The 26,110-nt window shown below is 34.2% G+C and overlaps 1 protein-coding gene across 1 annotated transcript in view; it reads right to left on the minus strand.

Annotated features, from left to right (window-relative positions):
• Positions 1–26,110, minus strand: part of SNTG2 (syntrophin gamma 2) — a 210,135-nt gene that overhangs the window by 2,059 nt on the left and 181,966 nt on the right. Inside the window, exons 14-16 of the mRNA XM_041477904.1 lie at positions 24,523–24,765; positions 9,612–9,704; positions 5,474–5,584 (exon numbers count right to left, since the gene is read on the minus strand). Of these exons, the coding sequence (XP_041333838.1) occupies positions 5,474–5,584; positions 9,612–9,704; positions 24,523–24,765 (447 nt within the window). The remainder of the gene's footprint in view (positions 1–5,473; positions 5,585–9,611; positions 9,705–24,522; positions 24,766–26,110) is intronic.

A 26,110-nucleotide genomic window follows, 5' to 3' on the forward strand; every position in this document is an offset into this window, starting at 1 on the left:
TAAGAATGGGCAGAAAATTCCCCAAAAATGTAACAAGGCCAGTGAAGCAGAGGGTACGCCATGGCAGACCAGGAAACACCCTCGAAGGGACTGAAACTGATGGAGAAGCCATAGTGGAGCAGAGGAAAGCATGAGTGTATTTGAGCCCATGACATCATTGTCCTAAATTTTGGGGGCAAAAAGCTCCTGTTTCTTTCATTTTAACTGACATTTAACTGACATTTGAAGAGCAAATATGGGAGGAGGTTTCTTAAAATACATTTTATTGACAGTAGATGTTGAATTTAAATATTAATATAAATTAATATAAACACTTTAAGGAAAAAACCCTATAATGCCACTATTTAAATATCCTTATCTAAGTTGACTAAAACTAAAATTATATACACAATCATGATTATTAATTAAATATGAAATATGAAACATGAAATATTGGCCTCAATACATAAGTTTTGGTTCAATCAAATATTTTACATCTACTGAAAGTCCATCTTCAAAATCAAGCAATTAAAAAATGTGACCATTCCCATTAATCTCAGATTTGCTCTAAAATCAACTGAAATCACCCAACAATTTCACCTTAGGTTCTGGCATCCAACACCCCAACCAAACAGAGACAAACAAAACAGAGAGAAGGGAGGCCTTCACAGAGTTCCCATTTCTCTACTCCAGCTTTATGCACTTCAAATCTGTAAATGTTTATGGAGATAGGCAAACAGAGGGAAGCTAATACAGACTGTAGACGGGATTTCAGACTGTTCTAACAACATTATTTGCAGAGCTTTGGGTTTAGAAAAGGGCAAAGACAGGCACATCTCATCCCTGTGAGTCAGACTTTCCCAATGTCCCAACTGCAGAGTCCTCTCTGTTTCCATCACAGTTTAGAGTATGGATCAAACTGCAGTAGCTCTTCCTCTGTATCTGAGAGAAGTTGTCTAATCTCTTGTGAATAAACTTTTGAATACTAATATGCTCTGGCTTCTGTAAGATATCTACATAGAGGTGGAAGACTAGCAGTAACACTAAACCTATGTCTTACGCGACAACAGCACTACTTTCTGCAGTTAATACTGCAAGTCCCGTTTCTGGATTACTTTCAAGGTGGTGCCAATTTTGAAAGTTATTACAGAGCTGAAAAGCAAAATGTGTGGCATATAAGCACTTCTCATGCAATTCACCAGCTGGTCCACTCCTCTTGTCTCTTCACTATTTTATGTTAGGTTTGTGCAGGGATAAGCAATCCTCCGGGATCATAAAACAGGAGCAGAGCCCTGGAGATGTTGTCTTACATCTCAGTTAGATGTGGCCACCCATGACAGCATCAGAAAAGTGGGGCTCATCTGAGGCCTCATGCACCAGAAGCTTCTAGAAATGCAGCTTATCACAGTAGTATTTGATCAAGAAGTCCACTAATGGAGTAAGGCTGTGGACTTTGTGTCTGAAGGATGTCTGATGCCTGTGCTGGCTGCCTTTGCAATCCTGCAGCCCACTAGTCAGGTGTAGATAATGAGGAATAGTCACACATACCTAAGGATAAGCTGGGGTAAGGGTTTGCTTACATGTTGATTACAACAGGGAAAAGGGAAGAGGACTGGGGGTTAATTTGAAAATATGAATTTAGTAAAAAATAAGGATGCCTTTCTGACTTGGGAAAATGTAGCTGTTGCACAGTCTGAAGACTGTGACACAATATGTCTCTTTACTATCTTAAATATAGTTTTATAGATGGAAATGCAACCTCTTTAGCTTTGGAATGTAATATGAATTCTTCCTAGAAAATAACACCAATGACATTTCTTTCAAACAAATACATTGCTCTAATAGTTTAGTTTTTTAAAGTAACATTTGTCTATGTAGTCAAACAGGCAGATGAGTAACTGATCATTTTATTTGTACTATACCATCTAAGCACCCTTATGTTTGCTTTCCTTATCTGAGTTTGCTGCTTTTTTTCTTTAATTGAGACTGTCAGTTTTTAAGGAGAATCTGTGCATGTCTAATATTTCAATAACCAAAGCTCTTTCAGTTTAATGTATGTTCCGTAATAAGTACATTAAGTACAACAAAGGCACTGGAAGGAAGACACTGAGAGAATAACACACAAGATTGGATTAAAGCAGTGGGAGGACAAGACTGCAAAACTTCCTGCTGGTACTGAAAATACAAAAAATGAGCACACTGCACTGACCTCCTTCACTGCATGTGCGTAGCCAAAGAAGAAAAATATATGTTCTTATTTCATCTACCCACTGGGACAATTGCATTTATTACATATCATAAAGAGCTTGACAAGCCTGTTGCATTATTACCATGCATCCAATTTTATTGAGACCTTCTGAGAGCTGTTGAATCACTATTTGAACAAGACATAAGTCTGTATCACATGGAAGACAAATAATGGAGATGCTGACAGATAGTGTTATCGTGCCTTGTGCTTTTCATAACTTGAAAGACACTGGTAAGCCTCAGTGTAGGTTATTTGTTGACCAGTGCAGAACTGTTACCACTGTATCGTTCAAGATATGTTTTCCAATCAGACTGATTTTTTTAGTTGTTGTGGGCTTTTGTTGTTGTTTGTTTGTTGGTTTGGTTTTGTTTTTTTTTTTTTCAGGTTGTAATCCCAAATAAAGATATCCAGGTTTTAGCTCCAGACAACACCAAATTCAAAATGGAAACCAAAAATTTAAATTTTATTCTTTATCTCAGCAAATATAGCAGGGCTTGGTTGTCATATCATGGATGAGAAGAATAAGCAGGGTTTTTAAGTTATCTTCTTGTAATAGACAAGAAATTTATGAGACCAGCAACACCTAGTTGAGGCTTCAGTATGGCCCACAATACTCCACTGGCCACAATGGTTTCTTATCTTTCTTCAATAAATATTTAAGACTAAGTAAGATGACAAGTAAATGGAAATGCTCAATTCAAATAGGCTTGGTAAAAAAGTCTTATTTTTCAGATATATAGCTACAGTTTAGCAAAGGGAAATAAAGCATCAATACAAACCTGAAAGTATTAAGATTTTTTTTCTTTTTTTGGGTAAAGAATATCTACTATTCCTAAGGTTACTTGTAATTTCTCAATACTAAAGGTAGGGTAAGTCAGGGAAGTACTGAAGTGGGAAACTATAAGGAGTTGTAGGGAATATGAAGAACCTGAAGGAGAAACAACTGACAGGAATATTTTCCTTATTATCTTTCAACAGAAAACTTTTTTAATGGAGAAATGCACTGCTCACCTAAAATTAAAATGCATAGGAAGAAATACTTGGCTTAAAATTTAGAAGCCAAAATAGGAGAAGAAACATCACATCTAGCTAGTAAACAAGACACAAAAATAGAATTCCCAAGTGTGGTTTTTTTACTCCCAAGAATTCATAATAATATAGAATTAGACATAGTTTGGAAAACTCTTTTGCAACCTTGACTCTCTATTTTCCACCAAGGGAATGTAAGTCATCTACATCAAGCTTTTTTTTTTTGTGCACAGTGGCTCATTTACCCAGGAAAAATGAAACTTCTGTTATTTGATAACATTTTTATTTCTTGTTATTGGCAGCATTTCATCATATAACACCATCTGGTCCCATGAAATCTCTTTCAGTGCAATAAGCAGAGACAAATACTGGACTGTTCTATGGGTATTAGTGCTGGGCATTTTCCAGCCAGCCTGTAACTCTCAAGTCTAAGAAATCACACCATTTAGGTGGTGGGCATAGTTGATGATATATACCAGTTATCTGAAGTGGAGAGGCTGCACAGCTGTGTCCCAGTCCCATTAAATGTGAAATCCTAGAGGGTACATTGCACTTTGCCGAGACAGTTGTAAAAGGTGTAATCACTGAAGTTCTGATAAATCATCAGCTACTTAATATCAGCCTTTCCTCCGGCCTTTAATGAGCTTTTTTGGGATCTTCCAACATTTGGAACACATATGTACTTTTAGATACATAGATATTAAGAATTGTGTATGAACCAATCACATATCGACTTCTATCTGATACTTTCAAGGTGAATTTTGCCAACTACAAGATGTTTTCATTAAAGCTATGTAAAAGAATAATTTTTTAATGTTTTAACAAATATGTCTCCTGAAGAAAATTTACTGCAAAATTAACATTATATTAAGACATGTATTATATTTACTTCAAAATTAACATTATATTATAATAATTTTACAGATAACCAAATTTTCATAAAAATACTAAAATTTACAATTTTTCTATGAAAGAGTAAAATTGGGTAAAACTAATTAAAAGCAATTTAATTTGCATAAAAATAAAAAGAAAATAAAATTTTAAAAATCAGATTGTTTACCACAACAGAAAGAGGAATGAGAGTATTAAAGTAATAGAATTCCATTACAAGCAATGGAATTGCAGCCATTGGCTAATCACACACAGGGTCTATCTAATGATTTAATGCACAAAGATACACAAAGTAGTTTATGCATGAGTACAATCTTCCTGTCTGATCTGAAACAAGTTATGTAAGCTCACTGCAGCAGAGGATCACATATGAAATGAAGTCAGTAGTCCTTTTCTGTCTCCAAGGTCTACTGTGAGAAATGAAGTGGAAATGGCCTGCGACTGGACAAATTATTCTACATAGTACTTTTTGTAGCAGATATTATAATACCTTTTACAGTAGAGCCAAGGGGCAACTCAGGTCAAGCTTGCTGATGAAATCCTGAATAATTTACTAATTCAGATGTATAAAGAAATATTGCATGTACTGTAACTTTATGATAAATAAGAAAGGTTATAGACTTCCTTACAATTATTTTAAACATTAGAAGGATAGGTAACATATATATTTTGTGTATGGTCAGTATAGAAAAATATTACTTCATAAGTGACTCTAACTTGTACAACTCCAGGTAAGAGTATTTAAAAACTTTCATAGGTCTTCAGATACTTTTCTCTGGTTTCACTGGATTTTGTCAACCACAACACAGTTGAACCACAGTCTTATCTTCCTTTTCTATGCCATATCATGCCATGTTCTCCTTCTTCTTTTTAAAACCGTATAACTGAAAAACTGTTGGGTTGTTTGGTTTGTTATTTTTTTTATTATTATTATTATTATTATTATTATTATTATTATTATTATTATTATTATTATTATTATTCAACAAGCTTGGCATAAAATTTTAATTTTACTTTATTTTTTTTAAACACAATTTTTAGACATTATATCTACTATAGGTTGACAGAATAACTTCAGAGAAACTATTTTTCTAAAAAACTAAAATATTATCATAACACAACTTAATAACTGGCTTGTAGAAATAGTGCAGTATATCTGTGGGTATTACATTGCTTCTGTTTATTGTGGAGTTTCTAAAGAATTGGCAAAAATAAATAAGCTGTGATGTGTTCACCATATGTATGTCCCAGTAAATGGGATTTTTGATGCCTTGACAGTCATTTTATGTCATGTTTAACTAAATTGAAAAAGAGGATGTTGCTTACCTTTGTCTCAATTTGTTTGGTGTCTATATTTTGAAAAAGCAGCTTTACTCTTGTTTTCCCATCATCTGATGAGCCTTTGAGCTGAGAGAATTTAAACCTCCATAGCACATTCTAAAGAAAAATAAATTTGATTAAGGACTCTGCTACATGTTTTTATCTAGAACTATAGAATGATGATCAATATACGTGTACTAAAATAAAGCACTACAGCAGTAATGCAGTGCATGATAACAGGCTCTTTGCAGAGCAATTAAAATTAACATTTCTGTACCCTTTGTGAAAGCAAAAGATGCAATATTAAAATTCATTAATTAAACTATTTTGAAATTCTCTGAGATATAAATGTTTCAATTGCCTACATTGCACAAAGACAGCAAAAGCTTAATTCCTAAAGATCCATGAGGATATTTGTATCAGTTTCAGTATGAAAACAATGCCATGCCATATCTTGATCTTTCGTATTTCAGTTGGCTCATTTGCATAACGTAGATAATTGTGAATTACACAGATATTGCAAAGATGAATTTACTGATGTGTGAAATGTGGTTTGAAATTCTCAAAAAAGCTATAGAAATGCAAAAATATTATTATTGAACATAGTCTCAGAAACCACAAAAATGTGTCCTACATTACATAATGGTTTGTAAAATATATGACTTCTAAGCTTCTTGGTCTCCCACAGGTTTATCCATGGCATCTTAGTAGTGCTGGCAAAATCTAGATTGACAGATATGCTTTAATATTTATGAAAATATTTTGTAAAAACAAAAATTGGGAAATTATTTTTGAAATCAAGGTTATTTTCTGTATTTATCTGAATGTTTTCTATTCATCACCTGAAAATGCATAATTGAAAAAAAGTACACAAGGTAACAGCTTGCACCTGGACTTCCTGTTGATGCTTCCTTTAATATCTATAATCTTAATGAAAATTCTCTGCACATGTTGAAGTGTGCTTCAGTTCCTGGACACTGCTGAAGAAACACAATTTAAATACTTGGGACCTTATTTCAAAAGCACACATGGAAAAAAAGTTTGCTCTGCTCCATTTTCCAACATGCTTCTTAAAATATTTTTGTTAAGTAGACCAGTGCTACCAGTGGGCTTCAGAACCCTATTCATAGTTTAAAATGGAATGTCCTATACAAAACCTATCTACTGGTTCCCTGCAGACATAAATGTCACTGAGTTCTTAGAGAGATATAACAGATGAAGAAAAACAAGTATTCCACAGCACTGTGTTGGTGCTTAAACTTTACATTCATGAACAGATTTTAACTGGGTCCAGAGGGCCTAATTAGACCACCTGAAAAGTGTTAAAAGCTTAAATGAGTTTGGCTCTAAACAGGATAGATGAATGTTTGCTATGTAATAACTGCTAAGGTGGAGATGAATCAAGAACTTGGGAACAATGTAGTAATAATAAGCATTGCTGGAGTCATCATCTCTCTCAACAGTTGACACCAAGTGGGAAAGATGAGAAGTAGAGAGTGCTGGAAGATGGCAGAAAATGCACACTTTGGGATCCCTTTATATTGGAGGAGCGGCTGGAGGCACAGGATGGGGAAGATGAACCAACCAAGCTGACAAGATAAAAAGAATCCCTACAATGAGATATAAAGCAGATGCAGGCTACAGAAGTAGCTCAGTGATGGGCCCAAAAAAGATAAAAGCTGAATGAATTAAGCTTCTGCCCATCAAGAGCCTGGAATAGAATATGCAGGAAAAGAAACTGTTCTAGAAAAGTTTTTTAAAGATATTTTTCTTGTGCTGGAGAGATGAATGAGAATATGGGAGAGAAAAAGCCTTGCAGACACCATGGTCAGTGAAGAAGGGGGAGGAGGTGCTGTTCCTGAAGGATCGCACCCACTGGGAAGGACCCACGCTGGAGCAGTTCATGAAGAGCTGCAGCCCGTGGGAAGGACTCATGCCCGATTCTGGAGGACTGTCTCCTTTGGAAGGGACTCCATGCTGGAACAGGAGAAGAGTGTGAGGAGTTCTTCTCCTGAGGAGGAAGGAAGGACAGAGACAATATGTAGTGAACTACAGCCCCCATTTCCAACATGCCTTTGCGCTGGAGAGGAGGAGATAAAGAAAATTGGGAAGCAGAAAAGTGTGGGGGGAAGGTGTTTTAAGATCTGGGTTTTATTTAGCATTAGAATACTCTGATTTGATTGGCAATAAATTAAACTGATTTGCCCAGGTGGAGTCTGTTTTGCCCACGATAGTCACTGCTGAGTGACCTCTCCCTGCCTTTATCTGGACCCACAAGTCTTTAGCTGTATTGCCTCTCATTTGCCTGACTCATGAGGAAGACAGGGTCAGCCCCCCACACTCCAAAGCAAAAAATTTTGTGCTTTTTATTTCAGAATTTGTAACAATAAGGCTCTTTTAAAATTGGTTTTCAAAGTGTAATAAAGAATGTTTTTCAAGGACTGCATGAGGTGGTTGCCCAAAATTTGAGATCCAGATTTAGTCATAGAGCAGACAGGGGACTGGCCTTTATTTTAATCATCTTCTTTGAACACCTGCTGGGGTGTAAGAGCATTCTTTACATCAGTAGAAGACCTTATTTTTTTCATTAACTTCAAGAAAAAGATTCTTCAGTAAAATTCCTATGTCCCAAATGAACTGTTAATTTTTTGACCACTTTAAGAATTTTTTTCCATTGGTAGGAAATATTCTAAAACAGCTATGCATATAGGAGAGCACAGTAAATTTCAGCTGATAATTATGGGAAGCATGATGAACTGTAGAAGTCTCCCATTACTGCCTCACTCAGGCTTGAGGATGCAGAGAACATCTCCATCTTTCACACAGATGAAGAATAAATGTACTTGAGCTCTCCAGAATTTTTACTGTTTAGCAACAGAATCAGTCTATCTGCTGGTATTCTATGTTTCTCCTTAGGCAAGCAACAATCATTCATCTAAATCCTCCTCATCATCAATACTGAAGGTAGGTACTGTGACACAAAGTTCTATTAATAGAGTAAGGTTATTATTTTAAAGGTGAGAGTACATGCAATCTTTCTTCACATTTAAAAGAAACCCTTTCTATAGGGAGCTTACTTCTTACAGATAAATTATGGTTACACGCACAATGCGTATAATTGTGCAAGAAGCAGAATTCCAGAATGCAGTATCACCTGAGGGAGAGAAGTATATACAAAAGTATGTTCTGAAATTTTGTCCTGCTGCATGGGATGCACATTTAATTAGTCTAAATGTTCATGCAATTTTGGTCATTATTTTTCTGCACTAAGATTTCAATAGATTTGAAATTTGAGGGCATTTTGGTCCCAAACCCACAAAATGCCAACATGCAAAAACTAGATCCTGCATCAGTATTTCAAAATGCAGTGTGTTCCCTCTTTTCTCAGAATGACTGACTGAATTTTTAAAAAATATTTGAGAAGACCGATTTTCTACTGAACAGTTCTATTAATGCAAAAACATTTTTTGTATATATGTTTTCTTCTACTATGAAAAAAATGTTAAAATCCACTTAGAATAATATACATTAAAGTACCACTAAATTATACAGAAAATAGTAGCATTATAGACAGGGCTTGGAAGCTGGCATCTATCATTAACCATTCCCTGTAGGCACTTTCTATATAGCCACTGTTTTGCAAGATAAGTGCATCTTTGAAAATGTAATCTTTTAGATTCTGACTTTGAAAAACATTTGCCTTTATTCTGTTTATTTTAGACATGACCTACATTTCTTATGATGGAAGAATAATTAATCCTATTTTACTTTTGCAGCTTCAAAACAAATAGAATCAGGTGACATTTCATTTTTTTATGACTTGTAATCTTTTATAAATCTTTAAGTTTCTTTGTTATAATAAACCAAGTTTTCTGCTAAATATAACCTTCTTTTGCTTTTATTACTTGAAAAGGAAGTTACTTTTTTATATCTTTCTTCAAAATGCATCTTTACATGCTATACAACTCTAATGGCCCCTTTGAAGTCCCAAACTGACTACATTTCAGTAGGGCTAAATAAATAAATAGTACAGTATATTGGAGAAATAAATACTGGACATAAACATAAAGAAAATGCAATAGATGATAACTTCAATAACTATAAAACAATACAGAGTTATGTTTTCCTTTTCTTTTACTCTTACCTTTGTTTTACTGTCAAAACAGGTAAATCCTAGAGCAAAGTCGACTGTGAAACACAGGGTATCCCCTTGCCAACTGCACATATATGTTTTAGACTGAAAAAAAAAGGCATGATCTTTGAGAGAACAACCATCACTGTAAATTATTGTATTAAAATAATATTTTATGCAGGTATTTTTGGCTGGGAAAACACTCAGCTGACAGCACTGATACTCCTTTATTACTATGTTTGAAAATAGTCAAAAATTTCTGACTGTAAATTAGTGTCCCATCTGTCAGCTAGACATTAACTGCAGGTTTTTTATATTCAAGTCACTCTTCTACAAAATTAATATATTCTTGAAAACCAACCCTTGCAAAAGGCAACACAGAACTAACAAAACCAAATCTGACTACTCTAAACTTCTTAGACCTGAACTATTAATGATTTCTGATATTGCTTCCATCATATGTGCAGGGAACCGTGCCTAAATGTTTAGTCATTGCAATCTATTTCTAGAAAAGCATTCAGTCTGCTTGACTTCTCCATCTGATTTAAACTTTGTAGAGAATCTTTCTATTTTACAACACTTTTTAATTTGGGTCTGGTGACATGCAGGTGCAGCCCTATGCTAAAGTTAGTTAATGTAATTTCAAAGTAAGACCTAATAGCTATCATGTCTTGGTTAGCACTGCTACCTGACAAACTCTGCTATCTATTCACCAATTCCATTATAAATTTTCAGATTAGAAAGGAAAAAAAGGTTGTTTTATCAAAAAAACTCAGAAGTTCAGGTTAAACTTATGAATAAGCTTTACAGTAAAAAGTCAGTTAACTCTTTCCAGGCATTTTGAAGGCTCACTAACTTAGGTGTATGACAGATTCTGGAAAGACATGAATAAGATTTGCTGCAATATGGAGCAGCCTGATGACATTCACTGTTGACAGCCATAATAGCAAAAAGCCCATTGCCTTCAGCACAAGTAGAGATCAGATCCTGTCTCCAGGCTTTCCTTGCCACACCTTAGCAGACATTTTTAAGATTATACCCTTGTGCCTTATGAAATTTGGATATTTTTTATTTCTTCCAAGGAAGTATTACTTCACTGTGATTGATATATCATAAGTCTCAGTGTTGCCTCATGCTTAGATATTTGTTTACACAAAAATTTTGGATCTGGATAGTTTCTTTTAATAAAAAAAAAAAACCAACAAAATCCTTTTACATGCAAGAATTCACTAGAGGAGACTGAAACATTAATAAAACTTGCTTAAAATGCAAACTGCCATTTGAATAGGTTTTTTAAAATTTTTTTGTGTAATCTAGAACTTATGGATGATTGTAAAGGTTTCCTCACTCCAGTATTAATAAAAAAAGTTAGTTATACTAAAATAAGCATTTTTGAGTTACAGTTTTGACATTTTAAAAAGGATTTTGAAAGGGCTAGGAGTAATATCAGTTTATAAGTGCAGATTAGTATTATAATAATCTCCACAATAATGGAGATGTATAATATTTCTGAATAAATTAATTTGCTCATTGGTGTTCAAAGATCATATTATTTGGCATTTAAAAATATTTCAATGATTGATTTTCAATTAGAATGACATTTACATATCCTTACATTTCATTCAGTAATTAAAAGGTGGCATTAAGCACCAGCCATAACTTATTCTCCATTATTCTCCAATTAAAAAGGTCATATTAGCTGAGCTCTGACTGAGCAAAGCAATTTTTAAAACGAATAAAATTAGATTCCCCTAATGGGTAAGCATCAAATTGCTCAGCCACAAATGGTGAATACTAAAATGAACTATGCACAAATAATGAGCTTGGAATACTTTAAAAATATTCAGTATTAGGAAATAATGGAACCAGTTTGGAAATTTTCCCAAAATACCAGAGCCAAACATAACACGCTTCATTTTCACTGTTATTGAAAATATATATGCATTTTTTACTTATAAAACAGACTCACAGGGTTTTCTTTACTACAGAATTAGCTTGTATTTTGCCATATAAATTTAAAAGCCTGCTCCTGGCATCTCCTCAGTGACTTTGAACAGGTTCTCACAAAGCTCTGTGGTAAGGACCCTCATCTTGACTCATTGACCCTAGGACAGAGCTTTATTCCTTTCCATTTTTGCCTTTGGAATAAGCTTCCCATACAGCTGCAATTGTGATCACCCTTGGCTATCCACAACAATTTTTTATGTGGAAATTTAACATCAGAGGTCTGGGTTCAGGTGTCTTTCAGTGAATTTAGAAAAAAAAAAAAAAAAAAAATTGGTAAATTTAGAGACCACGAGAAAATGCACTGCATATCAGCCAGCTTGCTAAGTCACAGTTTAAACAACAGAGAGAACAGGCCTCATAGTGCAATAGCTAAGAAAACTGTACTATATGACCTAGATCAATCATCTGATGTTTTCTGAGCAATGTAAAGATCCACAGAATATTATATTTGTAATAAAAGACAATAACAAAACTTTTACCCGTGCAATGTTCAGGTATCAGTATCTCAATGCATATTAACTCATAAAAAATCATTAAGTTGACAATACCACTGTTCAAATACCAAAAGAACACTGTATCTGACTCATTTATGACAGAACTCCTCACACAGACCTCCTGTTGCTGATCAGATACATGACTCTTGTCCATCTCTGGCTTGTGCATCTGTATTCCAAGACCCTGAGAGGGCTCGATAGTTACAATGACTACACATATACACTCATTCTCATTCCCACAGACAGAGATTTTCCTGAAATAATTCAGCTTTGAACTATGTTTGGTGCTCAAAAAACAACCAGGCATAGCACTGAGTTTGTGTGATCTACGTGGTCCATGGTCTAGTTAACAAGGAGGTGATCAGTCTGGTTGGACTTGATGATGGCACAGGTCTTTTTCATCAGTTTTTGCAATAGGGCAAGGACATGGGAGAGTTTACTCCAGTACTCTAAAAGAAAGACTGATGTAGGGTTCTGTCTAACAGTAAAAGACATTACAAATATAAACAATGAAGAGCCAATTAATTTCAAAACCAGCTTTTATGTTTCTGAGTTACTATGACTCCTTCCCTCACAGGAGAGAATGTGTTTATAAACAGATCATCTAGCACAAAAAGAAGGGCTGTGAACTCAGTTTATAGGTGTTAGGGACCCAAGATGAGGTGAGTAAACACTCAGACTGGAAAGTGAATGTATGGGAAGAGATAAAAAGAGGGATTTATTTCCACTCAGAGAGGAGAGCACCAATATACCTCAGATATGTGTGAGAGACAAAGCCCGAGGGACAAACAGCAAGAGGGACCTCTTCATGGGGAGTCACCAGGCTGTGATGAGGCTGAAGCACAAAGACTGGGTGGGCAGCAAGCACAACTGCAGCCCAGACACAGATGTCTGGGGAAGGAAAGGCGAGAATAAAGAGGAACCCTCCTCTTCTTCAGTTTCCTTCTTTGTGTTGGTGTCCTTGTCCCCATTAAGCTGAAGTACAATGGCAGAAGGAAGCATGCAGGCTCCCCGGATCACAGAGAGGCCTTTTCATTTCTCCACACACGGGGGTCTCCCATGTAGGCTAAAGCCATAAGTACATTTGGTTTCTTCTGGGACTGGGCAGTCCAAATGCTTCTAAATGAATCATGACATACAACAGATTTTTTGCAATGGACTTTTTTTACTGCTGGAACATGAGTTTATTGCAGTGCTTTAGATGGATGGTTCAAATTTGCCTAAGTTCTGACACAGGCATCCAGCGTAGTATCTCTGGATTCTTTTTTGAAGACATAGAGTCCTTAATGTTACTCTGATGTGGGATTATATTCTGCCTGAGAAATAGTGGTTCAACTTGCTTTTGTTTTTCAGTAAACTTTTTAAAATCAAGGTTAATTCAAGGTTAATAACTATAATTTGGGGTTGAGATAGCATATTCTGAGATCATCAACAAAGATTCTTAGTAAAAAATACCATTTAACATAATTTTTTAAGAATCAGGGCACCAACCTTTTCAGTCAGTACTCCTTTTCCTAAGTTCATGGCAGTAAGTTTTCTAAGGATCAAGTGAGACTCAGTGATGTTGCTCATCTAAGTGTAACACAGAAAAATGACACAGTGTGTATTCATTTTAAAAGATACTACTTTTACAATTCTAATGCTGTTGGTCCAAATGTCTCATCACATGTACAGTTTCAAAAATTCAGTTGATGATTGGCTGCATTGCAGTTAATTATTGTCTTGCATGAAGGAAATCCTCATTTTGTTTTAACTATAGCACCAATACACAATGTATTCATTAATTTTGGACACAGCCATGTTCTATTGAGCAAGAATTTTAGTGTTTTTCATCAGCCAAAATACAGAAATAATACCTACCTTCTAGTCTAAGTGAACACATATTGGGCATGTACATGATTTGGCTTGTTTATTTTCCAAAAAGTAATTGGAAAGTTGGCAATACCATTACACTTTCCTGCTTGAACTACATATTTTCCCTGCTGTGCTGTTAACTACCTTATAGATAAAGATATACATTTGCTCTAAGATGAGCTGTAAAGGTTTATTACATGTAAATGGGATCACAGACATTATTTCTCACTATACTCATGATATAGAATTTAACACATATTTTCTAAAACTAAGTTCTAACCAGACAGGACAGCATTTAGGCAATAGCCATATCCATGCAGTGCACATACTGCATACTGTATTCACTTAAGTTAAAGTATGTGCTATGCCTCTGTGTGGAAATAATATGCCATCAATGTAAAAAATGCTAAAATCTTTCTGAAATTTTGCCTTTTCTTAGAAAAAGTATTTACATTAAATTATGCTATGAAGCCAAAGAATATATTTTTGGAGCAGAAGACTCCAGCATTGCTAATTTGAACTTATAAAATTTTAGCATCCTCCAAATATCACTTCTACTTGTTTCTTTTTACTTCTACTTGTTTCTTTTTACTTCTGAGACCAAATCTCTCATCACCTTACATTTAATATTTTTCTTCGTTTTTCTGTCAATGTCAGTAAAAAATGGAAGGAATTTTGTGGGACTGTCAGAGGAACTTAAATGCCTGAAAGAGAGAAGGACCTAAATGATGTGTTATTTTATTCTGCATTAGAAATAAAAATAATGTATACCAGCATTTAAGATACAGTGACAGGGAGGGAAAAAATTGTTTGGAACACAGATTCTTGCATCAAAACTTTATATGGCAGCTTTTTAAAAGCTTCTAAATCATATAGGAGTGACAGGAGTAAGGTGTCTTAATGCATCCAATGTATTTACAAAAATATAGAGTTTGGTAAATGCCTTAATATGGGACCAGATATGTTAAAAAATTATTTTTGAAAATTCTCCTTTTAGCATTAAAAAATTCCAAGCAGAATGTGAAAACAAAGATAAGAGCAACCAGAGTTATTATGGTTGTACTGAGAAATATATATCAGCCCACACAGAGAGAGTACTAGAAGGCAATATGATTTAATTCTGAACACAGCCTGTAAAACCTCCAAGAGTCTTTTTGCATAGAACGACTAATGCTAAACAGAAATGTTTTTTAAACCATTTGAAATAGCAGAATCACTGAATTAAGAATGTAGATGCTTTGGCTTTCTCATATTTTAAAAAAATTGGGGTTTTAGCATAAAATATTTTACATGTAGTCTTTTTTTAAAAAACAAAACTTGCAGAACATGTTTATAAAGTACAGCAAAAGCATTGTTACTTTGAATTCACATTATATAATAGAAAATGAAGCAACAATGAAATCCAACATCCACCGAAAGCATGAGTTTTCAGAAATTTCAGATTTCTGAACAGATTCCCAAAACTCAGGTGTATTCCTGTTCCATCTATCAGTAAAAAAGGATCAGTGAAATATTTTCAGTGAGAGGGATCAAATGAATATCATCTTCACTTAAAAACTCTGACGGATCCACTCATTTGCCCATACCTTTAAGGAATTCATCACGTCACAATTAAAAGTTTACAGAACTTTCATAATTATGGATAGATACAAATAAAACCACTTCATTGAAACAAACCAGATCTGATTTAAAATCTTGTATATTCCTTCATGATCTGCTGCTCCTGTTGCTGAAGGAATTACATCATAATATCCCAAAATAACTCTCTTTTGCATACCTTGCTAGCATTAGTATAAAAAGTGCATTCTCTTATAAAAGATGGTACTGCAATCTGATGATTTCAAGATGTTATAGTTATTTTTTTAAAACATTTATGCACATTTGTGGTTTAGCATATATGTATACAAGAGATACTGGCAGTGAAAGTAAGATTTTTCAAAGGACTCAAATGATGGCTCATTATATTTTCACTGAATTTCAAAGAAAGTTTCTATTTATTTCGGTAGAAATGGGACTAGCTCAGTGCTTTAGAAAATAATACTTAGGTTTAATACATCCATGTTTTAAATGCTTGCTTTCTCAGGATACTGCTCAACTTGAAATTATTCCCCTGAGGTCATCTATTGAAATAACTATCTGATTTATTTGTAATTAATTTTTAATGCTCATGACATTATAGCAGCTAACTGCAAAAATGGTTTGCTTAGTACAGCACTCATTGTACAGACTGTCTTTTCAGAAACTTTCAGCACCACTGAGATAAGGCATTAAACCACCATTCAGACATTAGGATTAGATGTACATGTGGAATGAAGTGAATTTTACTCCACAGGGAACTGTGATCCTGTAGCAAGACTGAGGTGAACTTGTAGGTTCAGCTACTCTTTGGCAAGAGAGATAATGCAGTGGTGGATGCCTACTCTTGGCCATGGCATTCTCTCTGTGATATGAACCTAGGGCTAAAGCAAATCTGACAGAAGAAAAGACCTTCTACCCTCTTTGCTGAACAGGCAGACAATGGCTTAAATTGGTTGCAGGAAAAGGCAGTGTGAAAAAAGGATGCAGGAGGACAAAATCTAAGGGCAACATCTTAGAAATTATCTCCTAGCAGGGAAAATTCAAATTGTGTTCTTTAGCCTTTGCTTATGTCAGAAAGAGATTGTGCTTCCATATCTCTGTATCTGAGGAATACTTTCACTGTTTTGCAGCAACTCATTTTTCCATAAAGAAAGGCAAGAATCAACAGTGAATTCAATGTTAAGTTTCCTACATGTTTTCCTGCATTTCCTATGTTTCCTACATGTCACAAGCATATTTTCATAACCCTGAGGCAGATTCTCAGTGGTAATCACAGTAATCAAGCTGACACTGCTTGTTTTAGTAGAACCAGTAGACCACTACTGGCTTACTTCAGCAAAGACAATGACTTCATTCTGATGCAGTTTGTTATTACACAAATAATATACTATTTATTTATAATAAATAATTATATTTATTTATAATAAACATTTTTCTTCTCTGGTGATCTGTAAATTCTGGAATTTCACAGTTGAAAAGGGAATTAATCAGAAATATCATCAAGAGACATTCCTGAGTGCAAAATTCAGTTGTGAATTAGTGACGCTTTCACTGGGAATTTCTTCTTCTGCCTGATTCTTATAAATTGTGGGTAGAGAATTACAGGGAACACCAAAATTAAAACCATAATATCCAGCATCAACATTCTAAGGTAATATTACATTATAAATCTGAAGTTCCATGATAGTGAATTCTTCACAGGAAATTCTTGACACATTTAAAAGAATCACAGAATGTTTTGGGTTGGAAAGGTCCAAAATGGGCCCACCCACCATAGTCATGGACATTTTGCAATACATCAGGCTTGTCAGAGTCCCGTCCAACCTGCCTTGGACTCCTTCAGGGATGGGGCATCCACAGCATAACTCTGGGCAACCTGTCCAGCGCCTCACCACCTTCCCATACAGCATTTATTCCTAACATGAAATCTGAAACTGCACTCCCAATTTATAGCCATTCCCACTTGTTCTATCACTATATGCTCTTGCAAAAGTCCCTCTCCAGCTCTCTTGTGGTTTCTTCCTTATTCAAGTCCATAAGATCCTCTGGAAAATAATAACAAAACTAGAATCCCATGACATAATTTTTATCTAAATATTTGGATTTAGAAATAAATATATGTAATATATGTAATATAACATTATTTAGATTTATTCTTTCAATATAAATAATGTAATTTTAAGAATATCTTATATTTTCAGGATAATGGTCAACATTTTATATTAATCATGTCAAAAATACAGAATATAGAAACAAGTTTGAGTTCAATAGCCTTGAAAATTTTTACATTCTCTCACTGTTTTAAAAGTTCTAATAAACACATTGCTTGTTCTTCATCTGTTATGTGAATTAATGAATTATTAACAATTATTGAAAATGTATTACCTATTCATCTGTATGGCTCTCAGAACCTTTCTTTGTGTCTGCGAATGGTGAGTTTTTTTGCATCAGTGTGGAAATGAATTAGAATCTAACACTATTTCTAAAGGTGACCAGTTAAATTGTAATTAGCTTTCTGTGCATAATGAAAACAATCTAAAACTTAATTGTGTAATTAAACTGAGTGCTTCTTATAACAAACTGGAGAGCATCTTTTAATGACACTATAAATCTCACCTAATCTAAATGCTATTTAATATCTCACCTGAATATAAGGAGAATATTTCCTTTGCTTAAATGTTTGTCTCAGAATTAGTTCTGAAATTAGCATATGATAGCATTTCCATTCTTAAAGGGAATCCTACATATAACTCTGTTTCATATATGCTTTGCAATCATCACAGAAAAAAAATAAACCAAAAACCAAAATCTTGGCCAACTTCATTTAATATTTTTGCAATTCAATACAGCACATGCAGATCACAAGGTTTACACTGTGATTGACCAGTCATGATTTATTCAACCTCTCAGGTCACCATGACAAATTAATAAAATCATAAATGTCCAATAATGGATCATAGAAATGACAATTAATTCCTATCAAGATTACCTAATTTCGGCTAGATTTTATTTATTTAAGTGGATTTCTTTTGGCTCAGTCTCCGAGAGTGGTTTAGACTACTATTTCTGCAGCACCACTTAATTCCCAAAGATGCTCAGAAAAAATGAGTGTGTTTGTTTTGATGTCAGAGTTACTGAGAAAGCCAAAGTTCTGCGCATCTCAGGAGTCAGGTATTTGGAAGACTTAAGCTGTGATAGACAAGTGGAAACAACTAATCTCTGACCAAGTTCTAGTGGGGACACTCTCTAAAATCGATTCTGATATACATCTAACTGGAATTGTAGTAAAATCAATTCAAAATGTCACTAGAGAATGACTAGAAAACACATTTTGCATTATGTTGCAGGAAGGAGATACAGGAACTGAACTTCTTGTAGGCTGTCTTGATATGAACATCAAAAACTCTTCTGTTTTCTCTAAATCTAAAATCTTCAATTGAACTTGTACCTTTCATGATAAAAAAATTAGTTTCAGATGGAGCTGATTCCACACTTCCATGCAGCTTGTCTCCCATACACTGGGAATGCAAGGAATCAATAACCCTGACCAGCACACTTCACTATTTATATTCTTGGTGACTTGTTGAACACTCAGCATTAAGCAAATATGAAGGCATGTTGCTAAAATAAGCATTGAAGTTAAGTTTACAGAAAAAAAAAATTTAGAAGCCATTTGAGCTTCTATGTAAGGGATTTTCTCCATCTGGCTCCTAATTTTGAAATCATGAGGAATTTATCGTTATCTCCAGTGGACAAAGAATAAATGCGTAACTAAATTATTTTTGGCTCTTGAGCTGCTCAAGATATGGAAGCTATTTATCCACTAATTTTGTGAAAATGTGAAGTCTTAAAATGTCAGTGCAATTTTGTGCAGTTCTTTTTGATCTGTCATCATTATGTGGTTTTACATACCATAGAAGCAAGTATGTAATTTAAAATATAAATACTGCATTTCATGTTATGAATCAATTATTGCTTGAGACTGGTTAGTAAGTAGTATGTATGCATACAGTCACTATTATTTTATACAATATAGTCAACTGTTATTTTATACACTATAGTCAACTGAATGCTTTTAAAGAGAAATTATGACAAAAAAAGCCTGGTTTCCTTGAAAGATTATTGAGGTCAATTGGAAAGAACTTATTCACTTATGTATGCCTTAAATTAATTGTAGTTAACCCTTCAAGAAGATTTTTAACAAAGATATACATCTAAAATTAAGTAACAGTCTAGAACAAACAGCAAGCAGGTGTAGTAATGAGGAGGTTGCACAGATTATTTGCTGAGCTGAAAAGGAATGATGAGAAGGAAGCATTACATGGACAAGTTTTACATAGAAAACTTTAAACCCATAAATCTTTACTAGAAAACCAAGAGGTGAAAATCAACACCTGTCAACAGTATTTTGAAAGGATTTGTACAATGAACAATATATTTTTCATGGAAAAAAACTTCATTTTCTCAGATGAAAATATTATGAATACATTAGAAATTAATTCAAACTGATGAACTAGCAAAATCTATGACAAGGTATTATAAAGAAATTAAAAAGATGGATAGGAGAGAGCATACCAAAGATAGCCAGGACCAGATAATTGATGAAAAATAGTCCATCAAGCAAAAAGGCAAAGACATATGAAGCTGAGGAAAGGTTATTGAGTTAACACTTCTTCAAAATAGTGATGTGATTATTTTTTGTTTATTGGTTGGTTTTAACCATCAATAACATGATTTTGAATTCCTTACATACTTCGTACCGATCAGCCTGAAGAAGACACAGTGTATAGGGAGAAATGTTAAAGTGGAACAGTAAGATGGTGAACTAAGCATTGTGTAAGCTATGTCACTCTTGTGTCTGTCATCTTTTTTAAGCATGGAAGACTCAAGTTCATGGAGGAAAAGAGTGACTAGCTGAATAACGAATATGCAAAAGTGATTAATTGTTGCTTACAAAACAATACAAAATTATCAATTGCACTTATCTATTACATACTGTTTTTAGGAATTTTCATCCTGGTGTTTTAGCAGCACAATATTTGTAGAAAGAAAATTAAAAGTCTTATGGGGGAATTCTGTAGAAAAAAAGCTCTTGGTCTACATGCAGGGTTATTCACAATAGTTATTTTTGTTTTATTCAGGAACAGACATAATCTGTCAGAGAGCAATTCTGAGTCACAACAATTATATGAAAATATGTCATATATGCAGCATCAAGAATCTTACTATAGAGAATGGTTTGGTGTTAACTTCTCAGAAAATAAAGACATATTAAAAATGCATACAAAAACATAAAACATCCACAGATTATGGGATTTATGTTAATTGATTTTAAAAGAGGGAAAACACAGGAAAAATGCATCATATATTTATGTTCATTATAAAATGATTTTGGATTTCCAATCATGTTAAGTGAAATAACTTGCAACATTGCAACATTGATTAATCTTCATTTGTTTATTTTGCTTGGTTTACTTTGATTTTATTTGTAATGTATGTTCTTCACATGATGACCCTGTATCATTCCAGGAACATGAATTTTACTGCTAACATTTCTCTATACATTCATATCCCTGACTTTAAAAAAAAAAAAATTGTATTTGAAGGGTTTATTTTTCTATTGATGTCAGTCACTGAATCATGGAACAAAATGGAAAGAAGTTATCTAGAAGTACTTACCTTTAAGCATGGAAAATAATAAGGTAGCAAAACTTTTTGATTATTCTGTTATAATTTAATGGGATCCAGCCTATTTTAATTCTCGAGTAACTCATATTAAACAAATGTTTTGTTCAAGCAACACAAATGGTTTCAATACAGTAGGTTATTCAGCTTTATGAGGATTGGAAAGAACTTGCAGCATCTTCATCACAGCTGGAAGTATGAAGGGAAAACTTTCTTTTGTGTTAGAACTGCTAGTGAGGAGAGTATGCAACCATGTCTTATCACTATATACCAACTGCAGGTACTTTAGAGACACTGTGGTAGATGATTTTCCCACTGCATGGTTTTTTTCAGTCTCCTGATAATTCTTTCATTTGTAAAGCAGATTCCTCTCCTGTGTTCTCTTCCAGACATCAAACAAAGCTTACATGTACAAGGTTTCAAGATGACAAAACTGTGGTTCAATTTTTCTACAGCTGACAGTAAAATATATTACTGTCACTTTTCCCTCTGTCCACATTCCAACATGCTCCTCCATCCTCCTACTGAACAGAACTGATCTAAATCATCCCTTTGAGATGTTTCTGCATTAATTTATTAATCATATCCAAGACTCAGATGGGTCAAAATAATTTCCTTTGGAAAAAATACTCTAAGGCAAAGGAAGAATACCGATTAAGAAATTAAAACAAGACAACATTGGAAAAAATGTGGAATAATATCCTATGCTACTGATAAGCCCAACTGAGGGGTCAAAGAACTAGTAAGAGCTCTGGAAAATGTGCTAGTCTCTTATTTTTGAAGATTTTCTAAACCATAAAAATCTTGAAAAAAAAATGGAAGAAAAATTACCTAATCTAAGCATCCTTTATTCATTTTGCACTGTTTAGGATGTTCTAGATGAAAAAACCATTCTTTCTGGGATTTGCAGGAGTTGATTTAACTTCAAGGTATGACTGAGAGGATTTCATTGCCTATCTTCCACCATTGCAATGCTGACTTTTATTAGCAGCCTCATGGGAATACTTTTTAACAACACTTTTTCTCTCTTTCAACTGCCTTTCTGCCTCACTTCTCCTGCATTTTTATTGTCCCCATCTATCCAAGTTAGGCTATCAGCAACTACAAAAGTTTTTCTAGGAAAAAACCCCATGTATTTCCAGTACATGGATTCAACATCTGTTTGTTCGTTGCCATTGTCTGCAAATAGATTAATTTTACCAGGATCACTGAATTGCAGAATTTTCTTGGTAAAATTAAACAATTGCAGATAGAATAGGAGTTTAAGACAGCTGAAAGGGGAGCAATATTGTGGGGGGTGTTTCTTCCTGCTTTATTGCATTCTTTCTGTCATCTACTGCTGCTGTCATCTACTGCAGCATTTCCAAAAGAAAGGCAAAAAAAAAAATAAAAAAAATCACCCAACACAGGCAGATAAAATTCAAAAGGACCACAGCATCTTAACATTTTTCTTCATAAATTGTGTAAGGACAGAATCTTCTCAGAAATACAGCTCTTATTACAGAAACACCAAATACAAAGGGTATGTACAGGAAAAGGTTAAAAAACTCTCATGGGCAAGATCCTAGCTACACAGGACATCAAACGGACCAAGCTCCATTTAAATAAGAATGGCTGAAATGGCACAATGCAATCCAACAGCTGCCATGAATCTTACCCAATCACTTATGAATAAAAAATAATTTCCAAAATTCTCCAAAGAAAGAAATTTTACAGACTGACATACCACTGACAAGCTTGAATTTTCTGGATACTAGAATGCCAGTACCTTTTCTATGACTTGAAATATTCTACGTAATGTTAAATTGCACCTCATTCATGCTGCTCTTGACATCATTCTGAAAAGAAAGGCACTCACAACAGAATTTATGCTTTGAAGAAAGAAAGAAAATAGTGCAGCCAAAAGACTTTTCACTGCTGGAGACTGATCACAGTACTCTGAACTCCACTGACATAGTAGTTTACAGTAAATTTGGATGTATTTAACTATGTGAGAGAAAATTAAGACATAGGAAAACACATATGGAGACTTGAGCACTGTAATCAGGATTTTATTTGAATTACTTTCCTGGTGGTTTCAGATAGGTTAAACCACAGCTGCAGAAAATTTAATGTCTTTTGTGTGAAATGAGTCTAGATGACTGATTCAAATGACAAAAGATCATTCCACAAGTAAGAATCGTTCCTTAATTTTAAGGATGTAAAGGAAAAGCAAGTTTTGAGATTTAACAATAAATAATCAGAAATTTAATCAGATAAGGAGCCAGCTACTCTGCATGCTTGTCATACTTAATTTTAATTATATGTTATCTGTTTTTCATATGGATAATATATACGAGGATCAATTTTTTCCTGAAGAACTGCATTCCTTCTCAGAAGTTCAGGATTAGGGACTGTTACAAAATCTTTTTGTTCCTTCATCAGTCTAAAGAGACAAATAGAAGGGTTCTAATTAAGTACCTTGTTAGAACACAGAAACCTGTTTAGAATCCCAGAGATTTGGAAATTTAGATGAGCTGATTAACCACCTGAGATAGGACTCCTGCTCCTTGCAAGTGATGCTAATACAATGCTGTGATCCAGTGTTCTCAGTGTTTCCAGTGTCTTTAGAAGGTACACAGGGCACTGCAAACCTGAGCACACCAAATCAAATCTGTCTTTGTGTTAAACTGAGTAAATATATTTTTAATTGGAAAAGGCCTATAGTCTCAATGCATACACTCCCATAACGTTCGTCCAGATCACTTGAGAGTATGGATCTAGATTTACTAGCCAGCAGAAAATGATAATCTGCTGTTTAATTTTGAGAAATCAAGACTATTACAAACTTCTTTTCGCTTTTATACTGTCTTCAAACTCTTCCAATGTCAACAAGGACAATCCCAATTCACAATTAACAATATAAGAGTAAAATATCTCTTATTTGAATATAGAAGCATTATGTAACACGTATCATATTTATCTTATGTGAGAAGAAAATTAGTTTTCTGGAACAAAATGTTCAAGTTGGACTAAATACAGTCCTGAGAGTTTTTCAGTGGTAAAGTGTCCTAATTTCCAGTTTTTAATAATCAAGGTGAACTTACAAATGATAACTTTCAATTTTCAATCTGTCATAACATGCTCATTGACTGGTATTACACAGTCATTGGCAGAAGAATATTGATGTGATGATGAAGTTTTCAGAAGTCTTCAGCCTATTAAAGATGCTTAGTCATGGAGGACATGAGTATTATTAAACATACAAGTAATTCAAAATCTTGTTATACTTATTTTACAGATTAAATTATTTAAGTTGTACTTACCCCTGTTCTTTGAACTTCCAAGAAAATTGCTCTTTGGAATGATTTCTCCCACACTGCCAATTCACTGCCCAGCTCTACGTTGAAATAGTGGCTCTTGCCATGTCCAACCATAACACTGAAACAATACGGCCTCTGGTCTTCAAGATCAAAGTCCTGGTGAATACCTAAATACAAGTTTGCTTGTAGCCAGCAATCATCAGCAAGCCAGAGCTGAAAGATATATTTCAGTATGTGATTCCTCATCTGGCAAAACCAAACAATTGAACCAACACTGTCCTCAGTAAGTGATGGGTACTTGGATATACTATGCCATTATGTCAACAACTGTGTTGAAGAAATGTTCTAGGAGTTAAATAATTATGTCAAAGACAGCTTTTCTCTTTCATTCTTATTTGCTTTGTCCCCTATCTTTTAATCCAAGCTACTACTGCAGTTCCAAAACACTGTCAAAATTACCTAAGCAATACATATATATATATATATATATATAATATATAAAGGTCAATATAATTTGAAGTGAGTTTGAAAAAAATATATTGTTAACAGTGGAAAAAGAAGGAAATCCCTGAACGTTTCAAGGCATTCCAGGAGCTGTGTACCAGCTCTACAGGAGACTATATTTACTCCATTCTACTTGGGTTTCAATATGCTAAACCCCAAGGAATGTAGTAATTTATCAAGCTCCCCAGGACTAATTCTGGAAATGACAACATGAGCATTTCCTTTTATAGCTGTCAATGCTTGTAACTACAAGGAGACTGACACAAGATCCTGCCATCACCTTCAAGATAAAGAGAAACTGTACATTAAACTTGCATAATAAAATATATACCTGCAATAGAATGTTTGTAAGTTTAAACAAATTAATATAAGAAACTTCCCTAATATTTCAAGACTTCATTGATTAACACAGAGGAAAAGAAAACTAAATTAAAAAGCTGCAACTTACACATCTAAGTACTTTCACAGCTTGAATTTACAAATCACACATATTTTTATTTTTCTGTTTATCAGGTAGAACCCTTCCCTATCCCCATTTCTCTGTGATATCATGGGGCAGAAAAGACTGAAACCCCAAAATAATTAGCAATGATTCATGGGGCATCTCGGGAGCAGCACATATTGCCACCATGGTTCAAAGCACTGTGTTGTCAAAATTGGCCCTGCAATTACCTGAGGAGAGAACAGACTTGATGAAGCTCAGTTATTTTACAACACTCCTTTGCACTGTTGAAAAGGAAGTTGAACAAAATTCCTGCATATATTCTGGTGTTCAACAGCTATGGAGTGACAGGTATTAAATCTGTTTCAAGACTCAGTGCTGCATATCCTGGCTTGCAGACTACTATATTAACAATTTTTTTTTTAATTTTGCATGTGAAAGTACCAGACAATAAAAGAAAATAAATGTTTTTATGACAAATTACTTAAAAATGTACAGGACTACAGTAAGAGTTTGAATTATGAGGCAAGCTGTAAGAATAAACAAATGTGATGCGAGACATTACATTTCAAATCATCTGGCTCTTACCACCAAATGAACAGAAATATGCAAGGATATATTATATATATGAGTTTTAATTCACAT

Source organism: Pyrgilauda ruficollis, unplaced genomic scaffold (assembly GCF_017590135.1).
Source record: "Pyrgilauda ruficollis isolate IOZ18807 unplaced genomic scaffold, ASM1759013v1 scaffold42, whole genome shotgun sequence".
Classification (NCBI taxonomy): domain Eukaryota; kingdom Metazoa; phylum Chordata; class Aves; order Passeriformes; family Passeridae; genus Pyrgilauda; species Pyrgilauda ruficollis.